This window comes from Sylvia atricapilla, chromosome 24 (genome assembly GCF_009819655.1).
Source record: "Sylvia atricapilla isolate bSylAtr1 chromosome 24, bSylAtr1.pri, whole genome shotgun sequence".
NCBI lineage: Eukaryota > Metazoa > Chordata > Aves > Passeriformes > Sylviidae > Sylvia > Sylvia atricapilla.
In genome coordinates this window covers 92,038-106,975 of record NC_089163.1, presented here as the reverse complement: position 1 = coordinate 106,975, position 14,938 = coordinate 92,038, and the positions used below count along the sequence as shown (strand labels likewise).

The 14,938-nt window shown below is 51.7% G+C and overlaps 2 protein-coding genes across 2 annotated transcripts in view; both read right to left on the bottom strand.

Annotated features, from left to right (window-relative positions):
• ASAP3 (ArfGAP with SH3 domain, ankyrin repeat and PH domain 3) overlaps positions 1 to 14,938 on the bottom strand; it is a 191,185-nt gene that overhangs the window by 138,611 nt on the left and 37,636 nt on the right. The gene's annotated exons all lie outside the window — the stretch shown is intronic.
• OPRD1 (opioid receptor delta 1) lies at positions 1,491 to 11,316 on the bottom strand. Its single transcript, XM_066335002.1, has 3 exons — positions 10,620 to 11,316; positions 3,127 to 3,476; positions 1,491 to 2,412 (listed from the first exon to the last, which is right to left on the bottom strand). Exons 1-3 carry the CDS (start codon positions 11,180 to 11,182, stop codon positions 1,880 to 1,882), a joined length of 1,446 nt encoding a protein of 481 aa, XP_066191099.1. The 5' UTR covers positions 11,183 to 11,316; the 3' UTR covers positions 1,491 to 1,879.

Sequence of the window (14,938 nt, the reverse complement as noted above, 5' to 3'; positions counted from 1 at the left end):
CACAATTGATTTGAGACCCCATTAGGCAATGTCACCGTATTTGATTCCTTTGAAAGAGAAATTGGTTTCGTCTGCCTTGTGGGCTCTGTCTTTCTAAGAGAGAGGGCTGGAGAAAGGTGGGGCTAGTGAGGCGAGGTAATGGCTTTTATTAGGTTTAATTGATACAACTGGAGAAACCCAGCTTATGAGCCTCAGGTGCATTTGGGCGCTCGCCTGCTTCCTCCAGCTGTATTAATTCATTCTCTCAATGCTGTTACTACTTCCTCTGAGCATCCTCCTCTCTGCACTGGCTGACTGCCTGGCAATGACAGTGGGAAGATGAGAGGAAGGAAAAGTGGTGGCTCATGAATGTGGTGCGGGCTGGAGGGGCTCTTCAGGGAGCAGGAGAACCCATCAATCATTGTTCAGCTGCAGATAATCCAGGAGGTCCCTGGATGGTGGTTCTTGCAGGATGTATTGGGAGTTGAAGTTCAGCTATCCCTTTGGAGGGATGCTGTTCCATCCAGATGAGAGCTAAAATCCTCAAATCTCTGCCTCCTGGGGGCTGTGGGTCCTTTCTAGGTATCTGCACAACCTCTGTCCCTGCTTAGGGAATTGTGAAATTGAGGTGTTATTATTGAGATCTTCTTAAAAAAAACAACAAAACACAACCCCATCCTACCCTTTTTGTCTCTGCTATGGAAATCTGAGTGGTGCTGTTCTTCATTCTTTTCCTGATGGGCAGTGGAGTGAAAGCCCTTGGTGCAGCCTGTTATTCCATCCCAATTACTTTAGCACTGTGAGAAACAACTGGAGTTCCCACAATTACTCCCTTAACGAGGTTCTTCTTGGGCTTAATGACTTTGTCAGTGCCCTGCCACCCTGCTAATTTGGTATTGGAACATGGATATAGGGGTAAGCTTCAAACGTGCCCTGCTCCATCCCCTGGACATAGCCATATTCCTAGCACCACATCCATGTTCAGGACAGCCTTAGCTGCAGTCAGAGGTCTCTGAATAACGCAGTAATGACATTAACAGTAGAAAGCTTTTTCTGGAAGTAATCCCAGTTTGAGGGACTCCAGAAGAGTTTTTACTATGGATCTGGAGCTTTTTGAAAACAGTGGCATAAGTTTATCTTCCCATCTCTGGTTGTCTTTTGGACACAGCTCAGAGGGGGATGGAATGAGGTCCCATGATGTGGCAGAGGAAATGGCCTCAGGTCATTCCAGGGGAGGATTAGGCTGGATATTAGGGAACATTTCTTCCTTGAAAGGGTTGTCCAGCCCTGGCACAGTTGCCCAGGGCAATGGTGGGGTAACCATCACTGGAGAGATTTAACCATCACTATGTGGATGTGGCACTTCGGGACATGGGCTAGTGGTGGCCTTGGCAGTGGTGGAAGACCAGTTGAACTTGATGATCTTGGAGGGCTTTTCCAGCCTGAATGATTCTGTGATCCTATGATTACTTCCTGGTACAGTTCCCTTCTGCCATGTGAGTGTTTGTGTTATCATCCTGGCCCGTGCAGGGGCAGAAGCATGTGGACATTGCAGTTCTGGTGTCCTGGGCTCTGCCAAAAGCCACTATTGGAGGGTGACATCCCCTGCTGGGTGTTGTTGGTTGAGGTGGTGGCAGCAGCAGAGCATCTTTGCCCAACTTGCCTCTTGTTCTGGTCCTCTCCCTACATCATTTGGTGAGTCTCAATTCTCCTTTTTTCATCCTTTCCCAGGATGAAAAAAGTTTTTGCAGTCAATCTGTAGGCAAACCCAGCAGTGCTACTGAGCAGCACCCGAGCCACCATTTTGCTACAATTCTGTGGTGGTGACCTGGGTGACTTCTGAGCGCATCTCATCTGCTCTGTGTCGTCGGCAGCCCCGCTGAGGGCTGCCCACGCCTAGTCATGCCGGCTTGTTGCGGGCTTCAGAAGGGGTGCAGGTGGAGACGTGCTCCCGCGTGGTGTTCCTGGCGCGGGAGAAGCTGTTCTGGTCCACATGGGCTCGGAAAGGCAGGCAGAACTCCCGGAAGCACCTCTTGAAGTTTTCATCCAGGAAAGCATAAAGGACGGGGTTGAGGCTGCTGTTGGTGTACCCCAGAGCGATGCAGAAGTGCAGGCTGGCCACCACGTAGGGGTTCTTCTTGTCTATGTCCACCAGCGTCCAGATGATGACGAAGATGTGAATGGGTGTCCAGCAGATGATGAAGGCTGCCACCACCACCAGCACCATGCGCGTGATGCGCCGCAAGTTGCGATCCTTCTCCTTAGAGCCTGAGAGGAGCCGGACACTCTTCAGGCGAAGGATCATCAGCCCATAGCAGATGGTGATGACCAAAATGGGGACCAGGAAGGCAAAGATGAAGACACAGATCTTGGTCACGGTGTCCCAGTAGATGGGAGGATCGGGAAACTGGAGAGTGCACAGGACCATATCATCTGTAGGAGAGAGGAGGGTTGAAGATGGAGCTGATGGAGTGTCTGTTGAGAATATTCTGCCTTCTGCTCAGTCATGGCTTGTTAAAACCCCAGAGATGCTTTCCTACCTGCCTGCTCTTGGCAGAGGTTCCCCAGGAGTTCTGTGCCATCAGACCCCTGTCCACAAGACACTGAGGGAATGCAGTGGATGCAATGACCCTGGAACCTTTTCCCTGCACAGCCTCCTGGGCCATTCAAGGCCAATCCTGCCTTCTCCCAACCCCCATGGTGGATATCTCCATGTCATCCTCCACTGCAATCTGTCCACTTCCTCGAGATGCCCAGAGCTTCCCTAGCAGCCAAGGGGCAGCATCCCCATACAGGAGCTGCAGATCTTAGTGTAGGCCACTTGGAGACTTTGCAGCATCCTTGGGGCACCTGATTTCCCTTTTTTTGGCACCTGATTTGCATCCCAGGAGGTGGGGAGAGGAACTGATTGGACTCAGGATGGGGAAAGATGTAGGATCCCTACCCTTAAGGGGAAGGGAGGACAATTTCTAGGACAGTTTCCAAGATGGGAAATTACACCACAGTGCTTTTTCCAAGACAAGGGCACATTTATGGTGTCATGGAGAGGTGCCCATCACTGACCTACAGGACCAGAGGTTGACTTTGCCAGGTCACCCCTGTGATGAACTGATGGGACAGGAGGGATGTGTACCCAGAGACACTTGCCTTTTGACTTGGTGACCGCCATGACCATGATGGGCACCCCAATGAGGGAGGAGAGCACCCAGATGCAGACATTGATGATCTTGGCTTTGGCTGGTGTGCGGAAGTCCAGGGCCTTGACTGGGTGGCACACGGCGATGTAGCGGTCCACACTCATCATGGTGAGGGTGAAGATGCTGGTGAACATGTTGTAGTAGTCAATGGAGAGCACGACCTTGCAGAGCAGCTCCCCAAAGGGCCAGGTCTCCATGAGGTACTTGGCACTCTGAAAGGGCAGGGTGCTGGTGGCCAGTGCATCAGCCAGTGCTAGGTTGAAGATGTAGATATTGGTGGCTGTCTTCATTTTGGTGTATCTGGGGGTGGCAGAGAAAGGATATGTTACAGGTGGTCAGGGCACTTGATGTAATTAGGAGGGAGCACAGGCTGTTTGCTCACGAGGTGACACCAGCCTTGGTGGGCAAAAATGTTGTGATGAACCCTTCTGCAGCACCAATGTGCTCAGCAGCTTTCCAGGTGCACCAGAGGAAGGACATGGAGCTGATGGAGCAAGTCCAGGGGAAGCCACCAAGATGACTAGAGGGATGAAACACCTTTGCTGTGAGGAAAGGCTGAGAGAATTGGGATTGCTTAGCATGGGGAAGACAAATTTTGGTGTGACCTAATTGTGGCCTTCCAGTCCCTGAAGGAGCCCACAAGAAACATGGGGAGAGGCTCTTTACAAGGACCTGGAGTGACAGGATATTAGATGGGATATTGGGAAGAAATCCTTCACTGGGAGGGTGGTGAGGCCCTGCCACAAGTTGTCCAGAGCAGCTGTGGCTGCCCCTGGATCCTTGGCAGTGTCCAAGGCCAGGCTGGATGGGGCTTGGAGCAATCTGGTCTAGTGGAAGGTGCCTCTGCTCATGGCAGGGGGTGGAACTGGAGTGTTGGGGAGGATGAATCAGGGAAACCTTATAAATATGATTGCTTAGCAAAAGAATCTGAAAATATGAAACCTATAATGGGGATAGAAATGAAAGCTTACTTTGAGCTGTAGGATACTAAGTTTTAGTTACTATATAACCTGAAAACAATAGTCTAGCTAGCTGAAGGAGAATACCTCCTGATTCAGCAGAACCCTTTCTGCTGGTTAAGGGATCCAAAGGGCAATGTAGCAAAACAGAAGTTTAAAGAGTAGTTTTTAGAGTTTAAAATATAACACAGTATGGTAATATAGTAGTTCTTATAGGCCATATGTAGATTCTATAGGATTTTGTGTCTTGTGTTGGTTGGTCACTGCAAATTAGAATATTCATCACAAAAGGAGATATAGTGTATTGTAACAAAGACCTCACTCTCTTACCTCCTCTTATCTCTTACCTCCTCTTACCTCTTCCTCCTCTTACCTCTTCCTCCTCTCCTTCCCGCTGCTCTTAGCTCGCTCTTACCCTTCCTCTTCCCTCTACTCTTGCTCTCTCTTACTCTCTTCCCCCTGCCACTTTGCTCTCTCGCTCCCTCCTCACTTAGCCCATATCCTCCTGTTCTTTCTCCCTCTCTCTTTGGGACTTCTCTTCAGCCCAGACTGGTGGCTGAAGGCAAGGCCTTTTTACCCACGACCCTTGCAATAAAGCCACATATTCTAGAAAATACAAGTTGGCAGAATTCCTTGTCCCAGCCGTCTGCGGACTTGCCTACACTGGAGGAGCTTTAAGGTCCCTTTTAACCCAAGCCGTTCTATGATTCTATACTTGTGTTCTTGTGTGTTGCAGTCATAAAAACACAGAATCCCAAAATGGTTTGGGCTAGGAGGGACCTTAAAGCTCATCTCATTCCACTCCTCAGCCATGGGCAGGGAGCCACACACCACATCCTGGTACCTGAGCAAGGGATGACATTCCTATGTGCTGAGCTGGGACCTGCAGAGCATGGCTTGGCCCCTACCACAGAGGTTTTCCTGCACCTGACCAGGAAGGTGACACTCATTCCATGCCTCTTTTATTTGAAGAAATTAAGAACTTTCCATAGAACTCAGTTCTCCAGTGAGATTGATTTGCTCCATTTCTGTGAACCAGTTGCACGTCCTTTATCCCCTCAACCTTCCTTCATCTGATTTTTCACCCAGTAAATTGTGATTATCCAGCCTGCTTCCCTGTCAAGTTTGCTTGCAGAAATTGGATTGATTAGCTCCGGGAACAGGCCATCTGGAAGCAGCTCAATTAGCCAGCCTGGAGCTCCAGAGCCTTTGGGGAAGCCTGGCTGTATCCCCCAGGGCATTTGGGAAGGGCTGTCTCTGCTTCTGGTTCTTGTCACACCATGGCTAGAGAAATGCCTGGTCCCTCATGTCTGAACCTTTCCTGAAGGGATGACGCAAAGTTATGGCAGATGCCAGAGCAGCAGGGATGTGTGTATGTCTGTGTCTGTGTGTCACAGGAGCATCCAGTCCTGCAAGTGTTGGTCAAAGAGATGCTTTGAATGGTGTGGTGGCTTGGAAACAGATACTGAGGGGTCCGCTGGGCACCCTGAAAGGTGTGGGGTGGGAGTGGCTCTGTGGAAGACCCTGCTTTTTGCAGGGCTACACCGCACAGCTCCAGCTCTTCCTGTGCTCCCTTCCAGCAAATCCCTGTTGCTCAGAGCACCCTCCCCAGCCCCAAGCTTTTTTAGATGCATGCTAATTAACATCAGGGTCAGATTGCACAAGATCATCTCTGTGCATGGCTAAACCTGCCTGTAGCAGCACTGGGGTAAGGCACAGAGCAGGGAGATTGACCCCTTTGTAGCTGGGATGAAAAGATTGTTTTCCTTGGAGTACTTATAAAATAGATAGAAAGTGACTTTTCACATATGTGATAGGGGTAAGACAGTTTTAAATTGACAAAGGACAGGTTTGGATCAGATATGAGGGTGGTGATAACCTGACTCAGATTGCCCAGAGAATCTGTGGCACCCCATCCCTGGAAGTGTTCCAGGCCAGGTTGGACATTGGGGCTTGGAGCATCCTGGTCTAGTGGAAGGTGTCCCTGCCCATGGCAGGGAGTGGAATGAGATGGGCTTTAAGGTCACTTCCAATCTAAGGCATTCTAGGATTCTGTCATGTTTGGCACAGCTCATCACATGTTAGGGGTACATGGAATAAATTGAGGTGGGGGGATTTTGTGGGTCCCATGTCAGGTGGTCCTGCCCTGGCTGGAGCCCCAGGACAGCAGGTTGGTGTGGGAAAGAGGCTCCTGGGATTGATGGTGGTACCCAGTCCCTTCCCCTTATCCTTTCTCCACCTCAGAAGGGTAAGGAGAGTGTATTGGTGGGGACACAGACCCACCAGGTTCTATTGTCAACAGAAGCGGGAACTGGAGCTGAAAACCTCATTTCTCTCTGAGAGAAAATAGAAATCAGCAGCTTAACCCAGCTCCCAGCTCTGAGAGCATTCCTGTCTTCTTCACCATGGCTGCAAATGGCAGCCCATTGCCCAAGGGTGGAAATATTTGAGCTGAGCTTTCCTTTTTTTTTTATTATTTAAATATAGCATTAAAAATGTCTTGTCCTTGAAAAGTCCTTTTCCATTCATTTTAGTGTTATTTTCCAAGTGCTTTTGCAGAAAAGTTTCCTCCCAGGTTAAACAAAAAGCTGAGAATTTGTGGTATTGTCAGGTTTTGCCTCTCCTATGCAAGCAGTCAGTTCAGTTAGATTCACACATCTTTGGTCTCTGTTTTTTGAGTAAAATGGTAAAAAAATCTGTTATTCATTCCCTGGTCTGCCAGATGTGCTTGGCTGTGCTGGGTAAGCACTTCCCAACCCTCTGCAGATGTGCCAGGGGTGGGGGACTGGAGGGCCAGAGCTGCCACCCATCCCCAGGCAGGATGGGGCTGATGAGGGCAAAGAAGTGACAGGGATGACTGGGATTACAGAGATGATTGGGATGATGATGGAGATGACTGGGATGATAATGGGAATGTCTGGGATGACGAGTTGACTCTGATGATGCATATGACTGGGATAAATGGGATGAGAAGAGATAACTTGGATGATGACGGACATAACTGGGATGATGGGGTTGACTGGGATGATGGGAAAGACTTGGGATGGTGATAGGGATGACTGGGATAATAAGGATGGCAATTTAGCTTACAGCACTGGGGTTTTGGGGCAAGATTCAGACCCCTCCAGGTTTGGGCTGAGGTTTCAACCCCCTGCACAGGGTGAAGTGTCCATCCTGGTGACCTTCCTGAGCTGCAAATGAAACTGCTGCTCCAGGAAAGAGGTTTATTGCCCAAATTAGAGCAAACCATCCGCTGCTGCTGATGGAGCTCCCCAGGCTACCAAACCCATTGTAATTGAGTGTCTTGATTGGGAAGTTATGCACTTGAACAGAACAATCTGGGAGGTGTTGATGGTGAGAAGAGATGAGAAGGGATGGGGCAAGCACAGGGCAGCTCTGCATTACAGTCTCGACTCCCAGGTAGGGATCCCCTCTCCAAACCTCTTGGAAAATAAATAAGTACCTCTTGGAAAATAAATAAGTGAAAGAAAAGTAAGTGATAAGTGAAAGAAAAACTCCTGGAGGTGCTAAAAGCTGCCACCTGAAAGAGCCTGGCTTGACAAAGCCTGCACCCACCTGTCCCTGCAGCCCGTGTGGGAGCTGGTGGGAGGCTGATGGGCTTGGTGGGGATGCTGCACTTCCAGCCCCAAGCTCACAGCTGCAAATTGCTTCCAGGAGTATTTTCAAAAGCATCTGACAATGCAGTGGGCATGGCAGTGCTGGTCAGAGCTGTGGTGGGGAGGGTGCTGGGTTCCCTCCAGGGGTGTGGATTGGTTTGGCTGCTCTGAAGAGGGATTTATTTGGAGTTTGGCTGTGCTCAGGTCATGCTGTGTCCATTCACAGAGCTATATACACCCCAGGATGTGCTCCAGCCATGCTTTCAGACTGCCTGGACACCCAAGGCCACTGAGAGGTGACACTAGGAAAAGAGCACAAAGCAAACACCCAGAATCTCCATGGCCAAATCTGAGCTGATCCCATCCCATAGCCCTTTCTGGCACAGACACAGGTCTCCCCTAGCCCTGGCCTAAACCCTTTGACATGGGCCAACTCTGACAAGGACTCCAGGTAGCTTTGGCCATGGAAGGGGGGAAAGCACATGTCCCTCCAGCCCCTGCTGTTCCAGGGCCTTGGAGGATGATATTTGCTGATTTCATGGGAGATATTCCCCATCCCTGGAGTGTTCAAGGCCAGCTTGGACAGAGCTTGGAGCCACCTAGTCTAGTGGAAGGCAACCCTGCTTATGGCAGGGTAGTGGAACAAGTTGGTCTATAAGGTCATTCCCAACCCAGACCACTCTGTGATTCTGTGTTTAATTCCAGAATTAGTTGGAAAATGGGGGGGCTAGAAGCTGTGGTGATGGGATCTGTGGTTATCAGGCTTGCTAAAGCCTGGCTAACATGCAGTTACTCAGTGAGTAAAATAGGGAGGATGTTGTTTGCACATGAAATCACTCTCTTTAAAATGCCTTCCCTCTCCTCTGAGCAGAACCAGCTGGAGGAGGTCTAATAACATTCACCCCTCATCCTGACATTGCTCATGGCATCTATCTCTGCCACAATTACCTCAATTTGCTTTTTCAGACCAGGACTCATTTTTAATGCCACTTCGAGTGGCTAAAAGTTCCATTAGGGGTCAGGTTGGGTCAGCGAATTACTCCCCACATCCCACTCCCCACTGCCCACCCTCTTAAGATGGTTAAAAACACCCAGCAGAGCCCCACAGAAAGCGGGGAGCAGGGGCAGCAGAGCCTGATATCAGGGCAATGGGCACTCCAGGGTGGCTCATGGACATGTTGCAGCATGGTTTCCTTCCCTCCGGTGAGTCACCACATTCATTTGTGTGCAGGCAGAGCCAGGCTGTGCTGACCTCCTGTAACAATAGCAATGGACTGAAAGGGATGGGGAAATGAGGGTGGAAATGGTTAAAAAAATTTGAATTGGAGGGGTTTGTTTAAATCCAGCCACCAGCTCTGGTTTGGCTCTAGGCTTTTGGGCCAAGCTGGGATTACAGGCACCACCTGAGGCAATGGGAATTGGAATTACCCCACAAATTCTGGACCATGAGGACCAAGCCCCCTCATTGCAGAGGGAGGGGCTATGAAGCCCAGGTACCCCGTGAGACCCTTCTGCTCCTTCCTGCCAGGCTGGAGGTGTTGGAGTCTGCATCCTCACAGAGTGAGACTGTGAGCACCACCCCATCCTTTGCTGCCGGCAGGGCTGTGGAGGAGCTCTGTCAGCCCTCACTGCTCACACTGGTCCTGAGCTTTTCAAGACTTGGCTTTATGGTCCTGTTTTCCATGTCAACCCATCTTATCCAGGCAGGACCAACCAGTGTCTCAGACAAAGGGACTGATGAGATTTTGTATCATAGCACAAGTGCCTGTCTAGATACAGCAGCATCTTGCCATGCCCTATCTTGAAAATGGGGGGGCATTTGGGTCATGTTGCTTGTCCTGGCGTGGAGAGACCCTGTTGCTGCCCAGGGAAAGCCTCACCACAGGTGCTAAGGTCTTGGATGGAGCAAAGTAGGTCTCTCGGCTGCTGGAGATGGTACCCCACATTGAGGGGACCAGAGGACAGCTCAGCTGTTGTGGGAGATGGGGCTGGGCCATGCGCTTTCTGCTCTTTGTTAGAGAAAAACAGAAATCAGGCAGCTGCAGGAGGTGCAGGCACAAGAAGGAACTGGGAATTGGCTAGATGGGTAATTCCCACTGATGGAGTGGGGTGGCAGCAGTGGGAACCCACCAGCCGCTGGCTGTGTGTGGGGGGGCGGGACTGGACCCACCCTGCAAACAGGGCAGCTCCCAGCCCGCAGCGTGACCACCCCTGCGGCTTCTCTTCCTCTCAAATGACAAGGGGCACCCGCTTGGGGTCGTGCTGTGTCCCTCATGCCCCCACCCCTCCCAACACAGCTCCTTTGCACTCCCCAAGGTACTCCAGGCACACACGGCTTCTGCTTTCACGCCTTGCACAGCACCTGCATCCCCCCCACACACTTGCACAGCTTGCACACGTACTGCTCACACACATTACACCCGCCAGGAACACCCGTGCCGATCCTGCCTGCACGCAAGCAGCCGGTGCATACCCACAACCCTCCTCCTGCTGCTGGCTCACACTCGGTGCACACTCACACCTGGGGCAAACTCACACCCTGTGGTGCACACTCACTCTTGGTGCACACTTACTTCTGCTGTTTGACACACAGCACACATTCACCCCTTGCGCACTTTCTCTTAGTGCAAATTCCCTCCTGATCCTGTCTCAACCCTGTGCACACTCACCCCTAATGCACACCCACTCCTGGTGCACACTCAAAGTTACCATCTCACATCTTCCATGTGCTGCACACTAACCCCTGGCACAACCTGGCTCCATTGGTGCTCTCACACTCGATGCCCACTCACCCAAAGAGCCCCCTCGAAGTGCTCCCTGCACCCCCCCACCCCTCGTGGGCAGTGGCTGGGGTGCCCGGCTCTCACCTGACGATGCCGTACATGACCAGTACGTTGCCCAGCAGGCCCACCACGCACACCACGGAGTACAGCGCAGTGATGACGATGGCGATGAGGATGGATGTAGCGTTCTTGGCCCTGTGCGGACCCGTGTCATTGACCCCTTGTCCGGGCAGGGAGGTCCAGGCGGTGCCGTTGTCCCAGGAGGTGGCAGTGGCCGTGGGCAGCATCGAGGGCAGTTCCACGTCCATTGTCACATCCATAGGCAGCTCCATGGCCCGCGGACGGCCGTGGCCCTGCTGGAACCGCCGGGCGCATCCGAGCACGGCGGGTTCGTGCCCCGCTCCCGCCGGTGCCGCCGCCGCCTCCCTCACTCGCGCGGGCCGGGAATGCTTTATAAACCCGCGTGTCCCCCAAGCCACGTGGGGCCGGGGGCGGCCCTGCTCGCCCGCCCGCCCGCCCCCCCGCCTGTCTGCACCCCTCCCGCTCCCTGCCTGCTCCCCAGATCCCTGCCAGCTCTTCTTTCCCTTGCTCCTTACCTGTCTCCTCGCCACGTCCCCGCCTTCCTCCGCCTCGGTCGCTGTCTGCATTTCTCCACTCAGCAGGTCCTTATCTTCCCTCTATGGCTCTTGTTTTCCCCGCATCCCTGTCTTCCTGTCCCCATGCTTCCATCCCTGTCTTTCTCCCCCACAGATCCCTCCTTGAGCCCCGCTTCCACGGCTCCCCCTGCCTTCAAGCCTGTCGCTTCCTGTCCCCATCCCTGCCAGCCTCCCCTCCCGGTTCTTAGCCCCTGCCTGATCCCTGCTCTCCCCCATGCCTGCCTCTACCTCCCCTCCTTGCTTGCCTTCCTAATCCCTGTCTCTCCCTCCAGCTCCTCCCGCTCCCTGCCTCCCCCCCCCCCCCACTCTCCATCCCTGCCTGTCGCCCATGGCCGGAGCCGGCAAGGGTCCCCGGACTCGGGGGGAGTGCGATGGACCCCGGCACTATGACTGTTTTGAGTTTTCTTTGTCTGTAAGAAAGCAGGGGGACAAACAGCCCCCTTGTCCACAAAGCAAAGCCAGGGGGATCTCCAGTTCCCCCTTGCCCTCTGCTTTTTCTTCCTCTCCTTCACTCTCCTCACTATGTGTTGTGGGATTAAGGGGTGCCGGATGGGTTTGGGGGTGCTGAAAAAGTCTGGGAGGATGTTGCAGGGGGATTCAAGAGGGATATTGTGTGGTGACGGAAGGAATTGGAGGGGCGCTGCGGGGAGAATGATGTGGGAATGCTAAGAAGGGATTTGGAGATCAGTGTTATGGGGATTTAGGAGGAATACTTGGAAGGGAATAAGTAGGGATGCTGGGGGCGCTAAAGAGGGTTTCTGGGGGGCTTTGGAGGGGTACTGCTGCAGGCTGAGGGATTTAGGGGGATGCTGCAGAGTGAAGGTGCAAATACAGACCCAGCAGCAGCACCTGCTTAGCAGAGCTGGGCTTTGAGATGTTGAGGGTCACCCACCCCTTTCCAACGATCCTTTCCAGCCTTGGGGTGGGACTGCCTTCCTCCGGCAGGGCACCCTCCTTTCAAGGTTTGCAAAGCTGAGAAACAGGAACCTTATTTTTCCTGGAATCCCGATGGAGGTGGAGGCTGTGGGTACATGCATTTGGGGTGTCTCCATCTCCTATTTGCCTTGGGGATGGATTAATTCATTGCCCTGTGCCCTGGGACAGTGCTGGCTCAGAGAGGATGATTAGCTGCAATTTTGGGTACATTTGGCTCCAGAGGGACTGAGCAGGGGACACAGGATATGGAGGAGAGAGGCCAGCCGTTTGTTCAACCCTGGAGATGGGGTTTTCAGTCTGTGCAGAGCTCTGCTGGCATCAAACTCCTGTAGTGCTGAAGCATCCAGACATTTCATCAAGAGCCTTGTAAAAGTGCCCAGGAGGGAATTAATGGTTTTTCATTCATCCCATGGTTCAGATGGTAATGAGCTCCAGGGTCACTGAGCAGGGAGGCAGGAAGAACATGCTGTGGGTTTCTGTCCTCACAGTGTGAGGTGGCTGTGGTCCTGGCTTTGTCCCACAGGGCTGGTGGGATGGGTAAAGGCAAGAATTGGGAGCACAGGGATGGATTTAACATGTATATCTTGGGTCCTGCACTTAGGACACATCAGCCTCCTTACCTGGAGGGGTTTCCCATTCCTGGAGTGGTTTTACAAACCCAGGCAGGGCAGAGGAGGTTGTTCTGCACCTGTGTGTGGTCCAGAATACAGGATTTAAACACCTTCCTGGGTGAAAACAGCCTCCCAGACCAAGACCAAGGTGTTGAGTATCTGCTGTGCCCAGCTCTGATGCAGGCCAGTTGCTGATCTCTCCCAGTGGGAAGGAAACATCAGGCTGGAGAGTGTAAAATAGCTTTTAGTGTGGCTGAGGAGCTCTCTGGAGGAGAACTCATCCCTTCACTTGGCTCCCAGCATGGCCAGAGCCCCCACACTGACCCTTTTCCAATGAGTTATCTGCAAAGAATTAATCATCCTGGCAGGTTCCAGCAAACACGTCCTGTCAGCTCAGCTCCAGCATTTCTTTGTAAATTTTTTTTTCAGCTGGAATGTTAAAAATAAACCCAGTGGATGCATAAAACAAATGGAAAATCTTTAAAGGGCTTTGGTGTTCATCTGCCTGCTCCCAGCTATTGCTGCTCCAGCTGCCAAGCCCAGCTGCTTCTGTGGATGGAGTTCCCAAAACTGGGGAAAGTGAGGCATGTTGGAGGGGAGTGCATCACCCTAATGCAGTGCATGCAGCCTGGTGCATCTGGCAGGTCCTGACCCCCAGCACTGGTGCTGGGACTTCTCTCTGCATCCTGAGTTGGATCGATGCCACTTTATCTTGCCCAGGAGGGTGGTGAGGCCTTGGCACAGGGTACCCAGAGAAGCTGTGGCTGCCCCTGGATCCCTGGAAGTGTCCAAGACCAGGCTGAATGGGGCTTGGAGCAACCTGGGATGTCCCTGCCCATGGCAAGGGTGGAATGGGATGAGCTTTAAGGTCCCTCCTAGCTTGAACCATTCTGTGATTCTGTGATCTTGGATCAAGTCCTGCTCTCCTGTGAGGATTGTCTCCCTTAGGAAGTTCTGTGTGGCAATGCCTTAGCTCTTTTTTTCTCCCCCACACCCTGAAAAATAAATAATATATCAAATTGAGGTGGTGAGAGCAATGCTGAGGTTGTCAAGGAGCACAATTCATGTTGCTTCTTTTGCCTGGTGAGCTAAGGTCCATCCAAGGGGATTTACAGCTGGAGCCACTATTGGCAGTATTTTGATTTACTCAGAGGCTGCAAATGTGACAAAGTGTTTTTCACAATAAGAAGACCCTCTCTTCTGGAATTTATTGGTTTTAATCAAAATGGGCATAAAAATAACATACAGGAGCCATGAATCTGCTCTGGCTGGACTCCAGTCAAAATCTATGGCAACCTCTGGAGGTTAATAGAGAAGGAAACAGGGGAGATGAGTTCTTCATGAAAATTTTTGGGAATTCAGAAGGACACTGAGACTATCTAAATGCCTCTCACCTTGTCATGATACTGCTAGGGAGAGCCTTGCACTGGATCTCTGGTGACACTGGGATGGCTCTGTCCTCTGCTGAGGTGGGGGCCAGGGCAGTTCTGCCAGGTATAGAACTATGATAGAAATATAAAAATATCTAAAATATAAATACATAAAAATATTTAGATATTTTTATATAATTTTCAGTTTTTCAGCCAGCTTGAGTCCTGTCTGTACATTTCAGAGCTGTGATGAAAAGAGGAGAAACTTCGTTTTTTATTCCCCCTTCATAGTGCCTATCTTCGTAGAATTATGGCATGATTTGGGTGGGAAGGGACCTTAAAGCCCATCTAATTTCACTCTCTGCCACTGGCAGGGACATCTTCCACTAGACCAGGTTGCTCCAAGCTCTATCCAACCTGGTCTTGGACATTTCCAGGGACAGAAGCGTTCAATTTTTGATGGATGTCTGCCCCAAACCTGAAGAGGCAGTGTTGGCACAACCAGGTGCATTGGCTTTCAGTTGGGGTGAGGGTGCTTTTTGGCAAGAGGAGCAGCCTGCAATGCCACACCATGGACTATCCTGCTTCCCTTGCAGTCCCTGTGCTGCTCTCTTGCCTCCCAGTGCTACACAAGTAGGATTTTATTGTGCAGAGTTTCGTTTCTGGAGCAAATACTACACAGACGTGGAGCTCAGCATCTGCAGTCTAACCTGGAGGGAACAGGGATTGGCTGAAATGCCACCACAGGTGCTGCATCCTGCTCCCAGTGTCCATGACCCTTCCATGAAGGGTCCATGACTTTTCCTAAACCCCACATGAACTGGTGATGG

Coding starts and splice junctions, on each gene's coding strand:
- OPRD1 (XM_066335002.1), bottom strand. CDS start 11,182: ATGCAGACAGCGACCGAGGCGGAGGAAGGCGGGGACGTGGCGAGGAGA. Junction 3,477..10,619: donor GTCATGTACGGCATCGTCAG/GTGAGAGCCGGG, acceptor TGCCACCCCCAG/ATACACCAAAATGAAGACAG. Junction 2,413..3,126: donor GGCGGTCACCAAGTCAAAAG/GCAAGTGTCTCT, acceptor TCTCTCCTACAG/ATGATATGGTCCTGTGCACT.